General features: G+C 39.8%; 1 protein-coding gene across 2 annotated transcripts in view; it reads left to right on the top strand.

Annotated features, from left to right (window-relative positions):
* The first annotated feature begins 507 nt into the window (after window positions 1-507).
* PLPP1 (phospholipid phosphatase 1) overlaps window positions 508-17,718 on the top strand; it is a 73,764-nt gene continuing 56,553 nt past the window's right edge. For both annotated transcript variants that reach the window (XM_063454037.1, XM_063454036.1), the window contains exon 1: window positions 508-794. In XM_063454037.1, the coding sequence (XP_063310107.1) occupies window positions 737-794 (58 nt within the window). In that variant the 5' untranslated portion in view covers window positions 508-736. The remainder of the gene's footprint in view (window positions 795-17,718) is intronic.

The raw sequence follows: 17,718 nt of genomic DNA, 5'->3' as shown, positions 1-17,718 counted from the left end.
TTAGGTGGAGGATATCGGTAAAAGCGAAGCAAGGATTCCTGATATGTGAGAATTGGCGGAGTGTCCGATATGTCTCCCAGACAGGCGCGATACCCGGGCTCTGCCAGCTGAATGGCTGCACAGAGAGTTACCTGCGGCCCTTCCTTACAGACAGCGCACTATCACAGCGGCCACTGTCCGTAACCTGCCATCACCCAGCACTGCAGCAGCGCTCACTGACTTCCTGGACTAGCAGAACACACGTGCATCCTGCAGCACTGCCGCACCCTTATGACGTCGCAATGCGACCATCGGGACTTCGCTTCTTAGCTATTCCTCTGGCCACGCCCCCATAGAAATATATGAACCACGCCCCTTTATGGTAGACATTTAAACCCCGCCCCTCGCCTCGCAGCTCCAGGTGAACAGGCCCCGCCCTCTACCAGTCCTGAATCGCCCCCTGTCCTCTGATTGGATGGAGGAGCCCAGCAGCAGTGTGTGTGCGGGAAGGACCCCGCCCCCTCTCCCTCCAGAGAACAGCCCAGCGAGTAAAGCCAGGCTTACCCCCAGCTGCAGCCACTAGGAGCCACTGACACCAAGCAGGGCGAGCTGCACAGTGCCGAGTGTACCATGTCCCTGTGACACCTCCCATGCCCTCTGTATACCCGGCTCTGTACCCAGTGACCGTACACCTGGAGTGACACTGACTGACTGCCCGCAGGTTAACCTAGAGTGAAGGAACCCCCAGGAAATCGCCATGTTTGATAAAACCAGAATCCCCTTTGTGGTGTTGGATATTGTCTGTGTGATATTGGGTAAGTAGCCCTGTGTGTGTTACCAGCATGCAGCCACCTACCTGCTCCTGGGCTGATTTGCCCACCTCCTGCCTTCCCCCTGGCATGCCTCTGCTGTCAGGTCTCTAACACACCTGGTGCTGTATCCCTGCATGCTCTGCCTTCCACTTTATTTAACTTGGGATCCACATTCTAAATCTAGAACGCTGGGTGAGATCTTCCTTTCACTGCTGCCAATTCATGGGAAAAAAAATATCCAGTACTGTATTCGGTATTCTTGCTGCATGTTTAAATATCTGAGTGCAAGAAGAATGAGAGAGAGAGAGAGAGAGAGAGAGGCTCAAATGGTTAAAGACCACATAGAACATTACAGATCATATATTACATTACTATCTGCAGTGGTGACATTCTGCGGGTGACAAACTTTGCTCACTGATAGTGATCTGAAAACATTGTGTCATAACATTCTTCTTTACTCATAAAGTGCAATGTTTTGAAATAGTTTATGTAGTGTGGGAGAGCGATTAGATTCGATTTTGTAAAAGGTTTATAGGAAAGTGATGATATGAAATGTAATAACTTTGTGAGTACCAGAGCTGTACAGACCATAGAGAGTACAGTGCTGTGCACATGTTTGCCATTGAGGGAGTGAGTTCCCAAATACGGTTCTTGGCATTTTAGTATCTGTGATCGCTTCCCTGAATTGTTGGCCTTTTTCTTTTATATTGGAAGTACAGACATGTATTCAATAATAAAAAATATATTTGTATTTATAAAGAACAGTTGTGAAGCAAAGTACAAGAGTGAAGCTATCACCATGGAAACAAGTTACCTATTCTTGCTGATTATTTCCCATTAAGACAAAAAAATCACTTGGGAGTATATAGTCATTTTCCTGTCATTATGCCCAGCTTGGCACCACATTCAAATGATCTCTGAATCAACAGCTATGTGATAAAATATATTGCTCAAATGACAAGAGACTTATTTACTGAGGAAAAGAGCATAGCAGCATTGCTCATTTTTGGAATAAACAGTAGTCTGCAGCGTTGAGTAAATTTCTGATAGCTATTAGAGAGAAACACTTTAATATTAATAAATAAATATATATATATAACCCTTAATGGGGGTTTTGTACAAAAAGTGTTGTGCTCAATTTTAGCCTCCAAATGTAGTGCTTTTCATATTTGCATTTATTCCCTTCTTTGGTCAAAGTATTCTCTTCTGAGACTATTTTTTTACTCTTCCATTTTGGGTTTTTTTTTTTTAGACAAAAAGCGCAAAAGAGGAATAAAAAGTGTCAGAAAGATACTTAATTGCCTTTCACATTACAGAAAAGCAGTTTTAATATTTAATTTCTAAAATTGTGCATGTTTTCAAAACTAGGGCTAATGTTTTTAGATGCACCCCTCTGTGTTAGGTGACCACCTATTCTTCCCCTGTGCTGTTTAGTGTGGAATAAAATGTGAAATGATGTCTAAGCTATACTTAAACTTATACATGCAGGGATGGTAGGAGTTTTTACTAGCAGAGTGCAAACAAATTCTTGGCAAGATTAGGGGGTTGGTGGACTATTCCTATCTAGAGTATGGGCTGGAGGACATTTGCTAGCAAGGGTTGGAACTTTCTCTGTTAGCCACTTAATCTCTCTACTTCCATAAACTGGTTTTAACTAAATTGGAATTTAATTCGAAACGTTTTTGTAGGTATTTTTTCCAACCCTCCGTTGCCAGATAGATGCCTGGTTCTTTGTTACAACAATTGGAACAACACTGGTTACACGATCTTCCCTATTTGTGTTACAATTATGCTATTATTGAAAACTTTGATATCTCTCCTACTCATGTTGGCTATTTTCATTCTTTACATTCTGTGTAACTATGTGTTAGACTACAACCTCCTAAATGAATCAACACATTCCTTTTGTAGTCTGTTGCCCCCAGCAACAAAGTAAATGTAGCTGCAGGTACAAAAGTAATTCCATCAACAAACTCATTCTTAATCTTCACTTAAATATTCGTTATAAAAATATTCATTCTTTTCCCTTCAGCAGTCCAAATGAAATTGAATAATGTAGGTCACTCCCAATCTCACTGTTAGCATAATGACGATTCCAGTATAATTGAAGGTGCACAAAACTTTGACGAGCATTGTTTAAATACGTGTTTGATGGTTGGTCTCTTGTTGCCCAAAGAAGAACTAATTGTGCAGGATGGCTCCCCATCCCTGAAGGTATTGGAGTAATAAGCTGATAGAAATTAAAGTGTGCTTGGTACACTGGTATTTCGTGGGTATTCAGAACCGTTTCATATGAAGCTGAATATGGGCTCTATTTTCGAGCAGAGCATTGTGGGAGATGTAGTCTGTAGTAACTTAAAAAACAGCAGTCTGACTACCCCAACATAATTTATGTGTCCAGGTTCCTTTTTAGTTTTGTATATGGTTTCTTTTTTAGTGTCCCCTTATTTTTGTTTTTGTGTATGGAATTTTCTTATTCTTTGCACATGTATTTATTCAAACTGCTCTGTGCGTTAATTTATTTACAATTAAGTATATTATTATTTTATTATTTATATAGCGCCAGCAAATTCCATAGCGCTGTACAATGGGTGGACTAACAGACACGTAATTGTAACCAGACAAATAGACGCACAGGAACAGAGGGGTTGAGGGCCCTGCTCAATGAGCTATAGGGGACACGTTTTCGTTTATTTTCGTGGGAGTAGTTATGAGCGCGGTACTTTTCACATTTGGATCAAATAAAATATGAGATGTCTGAATGATGTCATAGCTGATCCTATAGTTTTTAATCCCCTACATTGTTAATTGCCTTAATCATTTGTGTTGCACTATACATGTAGAACATGAAATAAGGCAGTTCCATGTGTGAGTCCTTTAAAGACAGAAAGATGTAAAAATAATAATAATTCCTGTATATTGCCTGCGTTCCAAGTTGACAGCTTAGCTATGCATTTCCTAAACATGTTGTTGTGTACTGTTTCTATATAAAGCTGAATTTAGTGTGTGTTAAAACAATACTTTCTAAAGTTTGTCCATTCTGGGAGTACAGAACAACGGTTTCTGTGTCAAACCAGACAAGTTATATCTATTATTTTACGTTTTGTTTTGTTGTTCTTATAATATTTCTCTAATGCTTTGGGATTTATTCAATAAGCACAGAATTGTATTGAATTGAAAACCGAATTGCACATTTTAGGCCAAAATAGCTGATCTGGAAATATTCTCCAACTTGGCTCCAGTAGCAGGTCAGCTATTTTAGCCTAGATTCTGCCATTGGGTTTTAAGTACATATATACATTTTGGTGTTTAGTGAATAACCATCTTAAAGGGTATCTGCAAGCACACTGACCAATTCATTGATTTGAAGTGGTCATGGCGCCTTGAGTCTGTATGTGCAGCATTTCGCTTTCAAACTGTAACTCAACCAGCGTCACTGGGATGTCATCAGGCAGCCCGAAACTAGAGTTCCAGGTTGGCTAATGTCAATTCCGTGCAATTCTTTCCTTTACCGAACGGTTTGCCCTGTTATTGGGAAACTGGCCTGAGTTACTCCACTACATAGCTTGTTAAAGCAAAGAGTGGCAGTGTATGCGAATTTAAGTTCCCATACGCAAATACTTGAGGTATATTGTTTAAAAACCGCAAACTCTCTCTGGCAAGTAAAGAGTTGCAGTACTCAAATGCAGTACCTAGATTAAATTACAGACCGAAGGGTCTTTCCAAATTTTACAGGTCTTTTCAAGTGCAGAGGCTGGAGGTTTGTACACTATAATTAAATCTATAAATGGCATGTATCGAGGTAATGCTGCTGTATCAAGCTGCACTCTTTCGTGGGCTCTGAACCTACATTTTTACTGGATGGAGTCTTTAACCATGTGTGTGCAGGGATGCAAAGTGTGAGCATATTCTGGACACAGCACATCCAGTGTAAATACCAGTCCCCAACAAACCACTGTCTCCCTGTACTTCAGTCTTAGTCTGGGAGCTTCTAGGGGCATGTACAGTAAAACTAGTGTGAATGTTGCTCTCAGGACATTTGCTGTCCCAAATTTTTTTTTTCTCTCCGTAAGGTCATACCAGGTTGGCCAAAAATTGTTTACAAATCACTATTGATGACATTTTATAATCACATGTGCTAGACATGAAATAGCTTGATGATTTTCTTGTTTCACAAAAAAAATCTTCTAATAGCTGAACACAAAGGCCTGCATTGTTTGCTAATCCATTTTTTTTTTCTCTCTCATGTTTATTATTAAAAATAAATGTATTTGTTAAAACACCACAACTGACATATCCACTCTACCCTAGTAACCTGAAATATAATTTGCACATCTCCTTTGCTTGACAGATTGAGCAAAATGTAGCCCAGGAACATGTTAAGAATCTTTTTGTAGCAACAAAAACATTCAATCTGTCAAAGTCCTCTGTCACATGGCTGGAATTAAGAGGCCCGTCAAAATAATTGGAATATTAATCAGGGAACGTAGAATACCACAACAAATGAAATATTAGAGGTAATAAAATGCAGCTGACCAACTATCCCCATGCCTTGATCATCCTCTTATTTTAAAGGGTATTCATCCAGGAATTTTTAGTCTGGTTTCTACCTATTTTTTTATGTTGTGCTGAGAAGGTTGTAAGTGATTTGTATGGATTTTATACTCCAGTCATAAAATATGCTGAGACAAAGTAGGGACTCTCATTATTTCTCCTCCGACTGACATGTCTTGATAGCGCCGTCAAGCTTGTCATCACCAGAAACGGCTGCAGCGAAATGAGCTCTATCTATGGAGGATCCCATGGTCTTGAGGGATCCTCGATAGATCTCAATGCTATACTCTAACATTGTCTCCAAGCAGCTGAAGTGCCAGGAACAGAAGAGGACCAGCTGAAAAAGGATAGCGGGCCCCCAAGAGACAGGTTCAGGTTGCCCTTACCGGCCGCCGGACCCCCATAGGCTGTGTCGCGGACCCCCATAGGCTGTGTCGCCGTCGGTGGTCTGTGGAAATTATACCAAGTCTCCATACAATGACAGATCCACTTTAATGGCAGTAGTGCTAACTTGTGACAAGCAGCAGGTTTATATTCCAGGGATCTGTTTACATCTCAATAAGCTAAAGAATCAGATTAACAAAGTATGATTCTGTTTCATTTCACTCCACCCATAATGTAGTTTTTTTGTTTTGTTTTGTTTCCCTCCCCCCCCCCCCCCCCCACAAATCTTCTTCTTGAAAGGGACTTTCCAGGCCCCTAAGTCACTTAATTTTTCATTTATAAAGTAACACTATACTGACACTATAGTCCTGGTATGGCTGTTTAGGCACCCCGGTCCCACTCCAGTTGAACTGAAAAGGTGTGTTTACCCACTTTTTCTCCCACGCTGCGCCGGCCTAGCAGCGACGGACTCCGTCTATGTGGCTGTGATCATCAAACTTTTCCAATTGAGTTTAGGTATAGAGGAGCGCGTGTCGGACCCCAGATATGATGTCAAACCGTTACTAAATTGTTTGGGTCCTTACATAGGGGAATGCCAAAAATCTCCTGGCACCATAACCACTACAAAACACTGTAGATGTTCTGGTATTCGGAGTGTTCGTATAAGATGGGCGACTAGAATATTAAGTGACATTATGTTTTACCACTCCCCCCTCTTTTGAAATATGAACTTTAAATGTTTGTGTGCTAGAAGTGTATGTAAATATTAACCCTTGTATTCTGTGTTGATAAAAAAATATAAGCAGTAAATAACAGATTACAGCACACAGTAGTAGATGCTGTTAAAAGTGATTGTAATGAGAATATTCCATCATTTGCTAAACCCTTGTTTTTCTTCTGCCAAGCCTTTTCCGCATTTTTATAACATGATAAGCTGCAAACCTATATCTAGAATTGTCATCTAAGAACATTCTCTGCATTGTGCTGTATTACTCCTAGTGTAGTGTAACTCCCATTATTCACTGCCAAAGCACAAATCCGCACAGTTACCACGTAGAGGAGAATGCTCATACCAACACGGTTTTAGTACATTTTTAGGATATCATGTTTAACCTTTTATTTTTTTTTTACATCTGTAGAAAACTGCCTCTTGCAAGGGAAGGGTTAAGTAATAGCTGCACAGCTAGTAAACAATGCTCTTCCACATCTTCAGAAGATCTCATGGAATGGACAGCAGCTCATACTTGGCAGCGGGCTTCAGAATGCGCTCATTATTCTTTCATTTGGAGCTGAAATCCAACCACTGGCTCTCACAGGGAAGACGTAACTCTGTGTCCAGGATGAGTCTCTCTCTCTGGCTGATAACTGACCAGCAGCTATTCCCTTTTTAGGAAGTATTCTGTTCAGATACAAATGACAGCAGGGTGCTTCAGTGTCTGTGGTTGCAGTGTATTTATAAATTCTGATCGATACCGGATTAGCCGCCCTCATAGTTGTAACTACAGCACCCTTCTCATGTTACCATTAAACATGCAACATGCTGAAGTGCTCTGGCACCTGCAAAATTTTCTTTGAGGAGCAAAAATATAATCTGTAGTATACACACATTCATGCATGAGCTTCTGGCTCCAGGGGAGCTGGCCATGAGCACCCAGAAGACCAATATTTAGTTGTCAAACTATTCTTAAAAGGTTACTCCAACTACCATGACCACTTATGCTTTTTGAAGTGGTCATGGTGGTAGGAGTCTGGATGTGTGGTGTTTCAACTTTTAATTGTGTGCTGGGGGCTACTTGTTAAAAGCGGCACTGTCACCATCTGGGGACTTTGCAGAATTTACAGAGCTCCCAACGGTGACATTGCCTCTGGTGGGTCTAGTGGCGGGGCAGATAAACGTAAGTTATACTTACCTGACTCTGTCCCTCACAGGTGCAGCCATCTTTCTCTGGCGAGTCCTCTTCAGCAGTGCCAGGAGCTGACGTCACGCATGTGCAAGAGTACAGTGTTGAGGTCTATGGAGGATGGGATCCTCCATAGATAAAGCCAATTCCCTGCAGCCACCTAGTGATGGCTGGGGGATTGACAATTCTCGAGGGTGGTAGCTCTGCCCAGTGTCTAGAAGTATCAGAGTTGGAAATATACAGGACAAAAAAGTAGTTCCTACCTTGTCTCAGTATATCTCTTGACTGGGTTTTAATTTCATTAAAATTCCGTTCAAAATGAGTATTTCATGAATATTCTATCTTTACAATATACAATTTTTTAAGATGGGTAGGGGAGGGGTTAAAGTGCCACTTTAAAATAAAAACATGTTTAAATCCTGTTTCTTGGATAAGGATGATTTAACCCTTTACTAGTTATAAATAATACCCATTTGTGCTTTAGTATTAATGGTTTGTGAGGTTTTTCTCTTTTTTTTTTTCTTTTTAATGTTTTTATTATTTTTACCTGCTTGCCCTTATCACTGTTTATTGGCATTTGTTTTAAAGTTAACTATTTCTTTGATGCAATATTAGAATGATTAATTTCATAATATGACTCGCCCTAACAATAAAGTAATTTTAGTTAATAATTTTCTATTTATTTTAAATACAACGCTAGAGGACTTTGATATGATTCTGTAAATTCATGATAACACTGCCTCGTTCCTGGTTGTAAACACTGCTCATTATTATTAATCATTTATTTATAAAGCACCAACATATTTCACAGTGCCATTCTGTAGACAAACTATAGATATACAGGAATGAGCCCTGTGCAAATTAGTTTAGTGTCTTTTTATGATACAACACATATTTACATAAAAATATCAAAGTACAGAGGGAAAGATTGCTGTAAAACATGTATACAATGAGCAACAGGCTTAAAAAAAAAAAAGAAATATATATATATATATATATATATATATATATATATATATATATATATAAATTATTTTATTTTTTTTTAATTTATTTTTTTCTCTAGTCTATACCAGAAGCTGTAATGGAAAGAAAACCAATATTTTATATATATATATATATATATATATATATATATATATATATATATATATATATTTTTTACAATTTAGTGAATATACTCCCTTATTTTAGTACTCAAATTCATTCTGAGGACTTGGTTGCACTCTTGCACTGTATTTGACATTTCATATTGATTTGTGAAATGTATATATATTTTTTTAAGGATATAAAATTATCTTGCCAAGCTGTTTGTAGAAAAATTGATCGTAGCTTTTTAAACCTCAGTACTGAAATTTGTTTTGACAGCTTCTGTCTTGATAATTATATAATTAATCCGTTTCTCACAGGCATTTTTTATTAAAGGGATTTAACCGTTTTTATAAAATCAAACAGGGAACGTACACCCTGTTGCCAGCATGCTGAGCACGCTAATTAAAGATGTAAATTTTGCACAGAATTGACATTAGGCAGCCTGTAAGAGAGTACTGGACTGCCTAAATCACATGTGCTGGGGGTGCAACTAGTCCCCGGCACAAGGGTGCAAATATCTCTGTATGTGTAGTGTGTCAAGCAGAAACGTTGCGCATGCAGACTCCTACCTCCATGAACTAAAGCAGTAGCAGCCATGGTGGTTGGAGTAACCGTTTAAATTGCTCTCATTTCAACTAATCCCATTGTGATCAGCACTTTGTTGAAAGTTCGTGTCTGTCGCACGCCTCAGCCTTTGAGCTTGTGGTTAGCAAGTGCACAGTAAGTTTGACCACAATTTTTTCAAAGTTTATAATCTTTAGTCCACTAGTCTGATTTTTGTTATAGATGTAACCCTCAAAAACCATTACTTCCTTTGCTGAGACTTGACATGTCACATTATTTGCAGAATGACATCTCTATAATGCATCTAAACAGTGTTAAACCCAACTTATAGTGTCTCTGTAAAATTAAGTAAAAAATAAATGTAATATAAGACCTGTGCTGACATTCCTGACTGCGCCGATTTTCTCTTGTGTGTGTGTGTGAATGGGAGCCTCCTGCTGCTGATTCCACACACACAATCATGTGGTTTAAGTTCATTTTATGATTCAACAAACACTGGACATTATTCTATTTGTATGTGCAGCTCTCCCTAGGACCATGTGAGGTAGCTGCACATATCCTGTCCATTGTTAAAGGACGTTACAGGAATGGAAGAAACCCCCATCTTTCTATGAGTTTTATATACCGTAGGTAGTGCATTCAAATACCTTTTTGATTTTGTAAACCTTCTACATTTGCACAATCAATTGTCAGATGGATCATTCCTAGACCAGGAGAAGCTCACCCAATCAGGGCCCTCTCTTTCAGTTATAATGTATTTATTTAATCCCATAATGCAGTTCACTCCAGCAGAATGAACTGATTACATAGGATGGTTGGAATTGCCAATAATGACAAGCTGACTACCTGTTCACGGTTTGTAACATGGTTTATTATAATTTATTTATGATTTACAGTTGCCTTATATCCTGTTTAACAGACATTTTAAGTGCCGGATTGAGAAATTGACAGAGTTCCCTTTTTTGGGGTAATTTATTAAACAAAATAAAGTGGTGTACACTGGATGAAGTGTAAATCATTCTTTTTGTACCAGTTGCCGCAGTTTTGTGCTTGCTTATTGTACTTTGGAGTGTTGAGGTTTGATAAAAACTGAGTTTTTGTGTGTGTATATTTGTAAATGTTTTTCCAGGATTTGCTTGTAATTTCAGTGGTCAGATCATGTTTTGTTTACAATCCCATATTGCTTGGTGGATGATATAATGTGTAATACATGGTTTGACTGACAACATGCAGTATAGGCAGTCTGGAATATCGCTGTCGGGAGAGGAGGTGAAATAATGCTAGCTAATGCTGCTTCCAAATCATAAATGACAGCAATAGTGAATACTGTGCAATGACAGCATGTCCTTCTTTTTTTTTTTTTTTTGCAGAGCTTAATGCAGTTAATAATCAGTACTAATTGCTGTTGTGTGTTTTGCTACCAACCAAACGGCTGCCATTACTTTTGGTGGTGGTTACCGCGCAGTGACACAGAAAATCAATGGCGATGCCAAGTGTACCGACTTTGTTACTGCTAGGACATGACAATTTGCACATGGAGTGGATACGCAAGCCTTATGTATATATATATATATATTCCAGGATGTATGTAATCTTACGTAAACATTTCCTAGCTAGCAGATCCACTATTGGTAGTGCGGTGCGCGTTACCTAAGTGTTAGCAGGTAAACAGTGAAAATAGCCTGTCGTAGGTGAATATTTCTGCGGTTGCGGGGTTCAACTTGAAGGGCTTTAATTAGTTTGTTTTGAAAGTCTGCATGGGATCTGGCCTCTGCCTATAGACAAAGAGAAGCATGCAAGTCAAACAAAGGCCTCTGTCTTTCCTGCCCCCTAATCCTAGTGTGCCCTGGTTTACATTTGGTTTGCGTAATGGAAAAGACAGAGATCTTCCTGCTGTCCTTTGGCTATTGTTAAGAAAGGAATTGGAGGAAACTATTGTACTTCTTTCTTCATTCATCATGGAAGGCACTTGGTTATTTAAAAAGGAGTTTTCTGGTTTTTTGAACTGTGTGTGTTCTCTCGGCGGTATGGACACCCTTGTGTAAGCTTGCTTTGTGGAAGGATTAGTTATTGCTTCCATTACTAATGAATGCTGAATAATGGTCCTGTTTAAACCTTTAAGGTTCTATTCACTAAACTCCGAATTGTAGCAAATTGCAAAATGTAACGGATCTGGCTATTTTAGCCTAAATGTCCCAGTTCTGATTTAAATTTTCTACAGTTTGCAGTTTAGTGAAGCTGCTCAACATTCGTTATGGCTGTCTTAAAATATACCAATTTTGAAACTCTCTTACATTTGCAAAACCTGCCGCTCTCTTTATATTGTGGGGTATAGCGCAGTTTCAAAATGTTTGCTTATTCCTAAATTCTTTCAAAATCAAGTAAATTATTGACTGAGTCTGATATGATGTACTTGTTTTGTACATGCGGGGTCGACCAAGTTTAGGACTTTTGGCTTGTCCCCCTGTTTAGTCTTCACTAAGAGATTATTTCACACCCCTTTCCCCCTTTGATCAATTGGAAGAAGATGTGAGTGCACAATAACATGTTATGTCTTTAGTTTGTATGAAGGTATCTATAGACCTTATTTGTATTTTATTTTTTTACCCGGGCTGGGTGCCGTAGTAATGATAGGTGGTATTGGAGATGGTATGCTGTGTACTGTATGTACTGTCTCTGTTGTGTATGTGTATAAGCGGCGTTGACGCTTTATTAATAAACCGTGTGTTTCTTTTTTTGTAATATTAATGTGGGTGGCTTTTGTCGATGATCTAGGTTTGACATATATCATTGACACGAACAAACCATCTTAGTTTTGTCTTCTTGTGGTGTTAATGCACTTTTTTTTTTTTTTTTTTTTACCTCTTCAATTTTATATATTTTTACTGTCTACTGATGTTCGATGCAGGCATCTTTTTAATAACAACTAATAAAGAGTTTGTGCAGCTATACAGGCACGAGCTGGAATACTGTATTTGTCTAGAACGGTCTGCAAGAAGGGGGAGTAAAATGAGAGCCTTCATTATGCTCAGGAAAATAAAATGCTTTCTCAAAAAATGTTCCAGGTGCTAAATACTAGGAAGAGCTGAAATATATTTATCCATAATGATGGGTCTCTGAAATTAGACGCTGGGAGCCAGGTCATCCAGGGTCAAGTTTATAAAAATCAAACCTGGCTTATTCATGTGAGATTACTAGTCAGAACAGCCCTTAGAATAGTATCTGTCCCACTAAGACCCTGGGATATTTTATATGTCACTATGTTATAGCAAGGTGGAGGCTCCATATTTAACTCTTTATTGGTAGTATTATAAGGAGGCTGAGTTCAAAACTGTATCGTCAAATGCAGTATAGAAATCAATGTATTAAAGGAACACTTCAAATACTATAACTTCTAAAGTGTAGCCCCAGACTGGCCACAACCACACAAACCGTTCAGAATGTAAATATTTGAGAGACCCAAGTGGGAGTTAACTATAGGGCTAGATATTAAACTTTTGCCTGTTCTATTTTTAAATAATTTTTTTGGATCTCTGATTTTGATTTTATTTTTATTTTTTTACATATGTGTGCTGCTGTTCTCCATAGGTAGCCAACATGTTAAAGCTTTTGTTCCATTACAAACCGTGGATCCTGCTGTGCTATTGAAATGCTTGTTCATTTGTAGTGCCTCAGATATGGCATACATTTCCAACATTTCAAAGAACCCAAGAATTAGTGCTGTTTTTAAAAGTGAATAGTTAAACATGTTGGTTTTAGACAGTTTTGGAGAAATAAAAAAACAATAATGCCTGTTCCATCCACAAAATATTTAAAGTTTTGACACTGTAACCACTGCTGCCCATTATAGAGGTTATAGTGTCTCCACTTTCTGTCCAACCACATTCCATTAGTTGGTCAAAAACAGGACATTTTGCAGCACCCGATGTAAACCCCTTGGGGTGTCATGAAGGGGAAGTTTTACTTCTTTGCTCCCTCAAAAGTATTTTCATAAAGTAAGCAGGATACAGCTCTGCTGAACTGGCGTTAACACCTTTTTATTCCTGCAAATTAACTCGGGATGGGCTTGCAGCTTTTTAAGCTTTCGTAGCTCTTGCCGTTTCACAGAGCCTGGAAGGGACTTGAACAGCATCTGACAGCACAACATGCGCATAACGTACATAAATATCTCTATGGCCAAAGGCATCAAGTACAAATATATGTATTTAAAGGTGGATGCATAGCATTCCTTTCAGATGTCTGGCACTGAATTATTGGTATCCCATGATACATGCTGCTATATACCAATGTTACATGTATGTGGAGTGCCTGTCATTCTCAGATTGAGTTGTGAATGTTGCAAGGTGCGTGTGGCTGGGGGATTGCATCATATTGACTGGTATAGCAGTGATTTCTGGTATCGCATGCTGATTGCAAGGAAGTATAAACGGATACCTTTATTACGAAATAAAATGTTCTGTATATTCAGTAAATGCCAAATTTTAGTGAGTTGAAAACTGAATGGCAGAATAAAATCTGAATTGTAGGAAAAATAACCCAGTTTGTAGAAAAAGGGGTTATAGTATGTAAATGACTTTGTGTCATTGTGCAGTTGTAGGTACATTTAAATGTACATCAGTCTCTCTTGATGAAACAATTGAATAATTTACTCTTGTTGTAAAGATCTCCGGGGCCTATTTAGTAAATGGGGAATTGCACATTGTATCATAACATCACTAACTGGGTTAATTGTTGTCAATTCACAAATACATTTTAAATATTAAAGCCAAAAAAGACAAGTTGGATTTTTTTTTTTTTTTAACATTCGCAATTCCCTAGTGAATTCATTGCAGTTAGTGGTGTAGTGAATGTCCATGAGAATCAGATTTGTAATTTTATTTACTATGTGATTTCTAAATTTGCAATTCTCTCTCTGGCTTTTACAATTCCAAGATTAGTGAGACGAATATCCATGAGCGGAAAAGTATAGTCTAGGTAAATTTAGCCAAGGTGTGTCGTGATCATTTGTTTTTGATGGATCTTTTTATGCACGTTATTTTGTATGTCACGTGCAATTACACAGAGTTCTAGTGTAATAAGGTCGAGGGCGTCAATGGAATAAACATGGCTAACACCCAACCTTTATGGTTTTATTCTACCCAGACTTTTCTCCACTGTGGGTCACAACAAACATTCAGATAAACATCTGGCAGCTTTTTAAACCGAAACCTTTTTTTTTTTTTTTTTTTTTTTTTTTCCTCCTTCAGCCTGAGGTTGGATGGCAGCCCTGACTGTGTCATTATGTAAATCAAGAGAAAACTGTAGCCTTCCAGCTGTTCATGCACAGCCATTGCCGAGATCGGATTGTGAGATCCACAAGTTGCTAGCGATTTAATTACTGTATGCTTCATTGATGGCTGAATGTTAGCTATTCAGGGCAAAAAGTCCATCATTCCTCTAATAATAGTAGGTATGTGTTATATCACAGATGTTTGTGAACTATATTTTATATGCTTCTTGCCAATCTTGTAGTTCATAAACCTCTGGAGTGCCAAGGATAGCCATCACTGATAGGAGCCTTCTTACTTAATTCCTTTGGAACATGTTCATGTTCTATCACTATGTAGTGGGTTAAATAAATAATTTTACTTTGGGGTTTGCAATACCTCTTTTATTCTCTCTGAAAAAGCAAATTGCAGATGATAACCAGTATTACCTGTGTAGGGTTGGAACTCGCATATTGACGTGCATGCATAGATTATATGCTCTGTGGTTTATTACAGAGATCACTGACAAGGAAAGATCTTAATGCATTATGTGTTTAAACATTTTTTTTCCCCCAACATACAGGGTTAGGTAAGGATTAATAACGTTAGTCTCCCTGCTCTGTGCTGTGTAGGTCCTTATGTACAAGCCTGGGGGTATCAAAAACATGCTCCCCGGAGAGGCGGAGCCAAGCTACCAAGCCGAGCAGACACGCTTTACATGAGCTCCTCAACATCGAAGCAAATATCGCCCTTTTTAGGATACAAATTCCCTTATCGTCCGCTTCAAGGGAACCTCCAGGCACCTTACCACACAAATGGGACGGAAAACCAAAAAACTGAGGTCAGACAAGCCTTGTCAGAGCCAAAATATCGGCGACCTTCTACGCCAGGCCGGCCGCGTGGTAGGGCCCAAGATGGCCGCCTTCCCTGAGAACTACTCGGACCTATCTGATGACTTCTACCAGGAGGATGAAGAAGAAGTAACACAAGCGGCAAAACCCGCTAAACCGATCCCTAAGGGGCCCGACACCTCGCCGGTCACTACCGAGGTACTCACGACACTCTTGACGACCCTCCAGAACACTATACTGGCGGACACGACAAAGATCCGCGAAGACATACGAGGCTTGTCGGGTAGACTGGGCAACTTGGAGGGCACCACTAGGGAACATGCCACGCAACTCACCTCACTACAAGGTGAAATCGCCCGCTTACAGCAACAGCATAAAATCTATGACCAGCGTTTTGCTGTGATGGAAGATACGAGGCGCAGATTGAACGTGAAAATAAGGGGCATCCCGGAGGACGTACCCGCTGAGGAGGTGTCTCACTTCTTGCGGCGACTATTCACTGGACTTCTGCCCCCAAGACAAGGAAAGGCGGTGGGCCTGGAAGACTACTTCCGCATCCCCAAGTCGCCCAAAGCCCCAAAGGAAACCCCCAGGGACCTGGTGGTTCGCTTGATGAACGGAAAAGACAGGGCCGCGATACTGACCGCAGCCAGAGATCACACGCCATATGAATTTGAAGGTACGCACCTCACTTTCTATTCGGATCTGTCCGGCTATACCCTGGCATGGAGACGAACGCTGGCACCTCTAACCGCCCTGCTTAGACAACACAAGATACAGTACCGCTGGCGGATGGCACACAAGCTCCAAATCCTAAAAGACAACAGGACACGGGACATTCACGATATCCACGAAGCAGCCGGGCTACTAACTGAACTTGGCTTACCCCAGGACTCATTAGCTGCCATCGGACAGGACGTGGCAGGGCGAGCCTCCCACAGCTGGAACCCTGCTACCGCAAAACCATTCATACCCCGGGGACAGCGGCTGGCACCCAGTGTGGCGAATACCACCTGAACTTCACCCGAACACCCCGGGCAGGAAGATGATCACACCGGAACGTGGAACCTAAACCCATATGGACATCCATAAGAGGACTGTAACCTACTAACCTCTGCTTTTAGGCGCAGTGGCCTAGAAACCAAAGTTATAGTTTTTTATAGTTTTTCAATTTTTAGTTTTTCAAGACGTTAGACACCTTTGATTTTACCTGCACAGGTATGATGTGGCATACCGCCTAGGCGCTTGTCGCCTGAGTGGACCTTAGATTACCCTCTCTGATCTGGCGTCCACCTAAATGGCAAATGCAATATATACTAATGCAATATTTTATGTTTTTTATTGTTCGATTTGGTATTTATCACTTTTATGCACTTCTAGGCCGATAGTAACGGTAACTTTTCCTCATAACGTTATTCTTTGCTAACACTAATGCAATATTCTATGTTTTTTTTTTATTGTTCGATTTGATATTTATCATTTTTATGCACTCCTAGGCCGATAGTAATGGTAACTTTCCCTCATAACGTTATTCTTTGCTAAATCTTAATTCCAGTGAAAAAGGAGGGAACTAGAATAAGACTCATGCATACACCAGTAATTAACGACACATCAATTGACTAGGGTTTCCTCGTAGAATAACTTCGGGTCGGCATGTAACCTCACCCAATAAGGTCTCCCATGCCCTCACCGTAAACACTCTAACGCTCCCTCTAACATACCCTCCAGATCCCGATGGTCCTCCTAACCACCCCATAAGATACACACCCAGTTCTCAGGCCTACATCTCGTGGCTTCTTCACAGCTCAGAACACTCCCAACGCCTCCTTCTACATCTCATCTCACGAGGCACTTACTACTGCTTCATATCATAAGGGGCTATCGCTTCTGGGCTCTACTGTTTTTTAATTAGTCTGGACCAGTGGGAGCTTGATACGAATGTTTTATGTTGCATTCTTACATATAGAGTAAGGGTTTATGTACATGTATATATATTGTATTGGTATTTTTTTTTATTGTTCAAGATAAGCTAAGCCTCTTGCAGCATCCCTGATGGGGCTGGATTCTTTCTGCACTCCCTATATTGACCTATAATGCTCTTAATTGTTGCGATAATGAGTGATGCGTTACACTGCTCGGTGTACTTTGAGCCCACTTTCTGGCCCAATGCCGTTCATGGCAGCTAGATGGCTGTGACAATTGCCCTAACCTTTTATTAAAACCGAATGCAAGAGGTACAATTAACCAGTCCACATTACCTGCCCTTTGCAAAACTGCATTTAATTATACTTATTAAGCTCTAAATATTAGACCCCCCCACTTGCCCTAGTGCACT

The sequence above is a fragment of the Pelobates fuscus genome, chromosome 5, assembly GCF_036172605.1.
Source record: "Pelobates fuscus isolate aPelFus1 chromosome 5, aPelFus1.pri, whole genome shotgun sequence".
In the NCBI taxonomy this organism is placed as follows: Eukaryota; Metazoa; Chordata; class Amphibia; order Anura; family Pelobatidae; genus Pelobates; species Pelobates fuscus.
The sequence above is the reverse complement of the archived record's forward strand: the minus strand, read 5'-3'. Positions and strand labels throughout refer to the sequence as shown.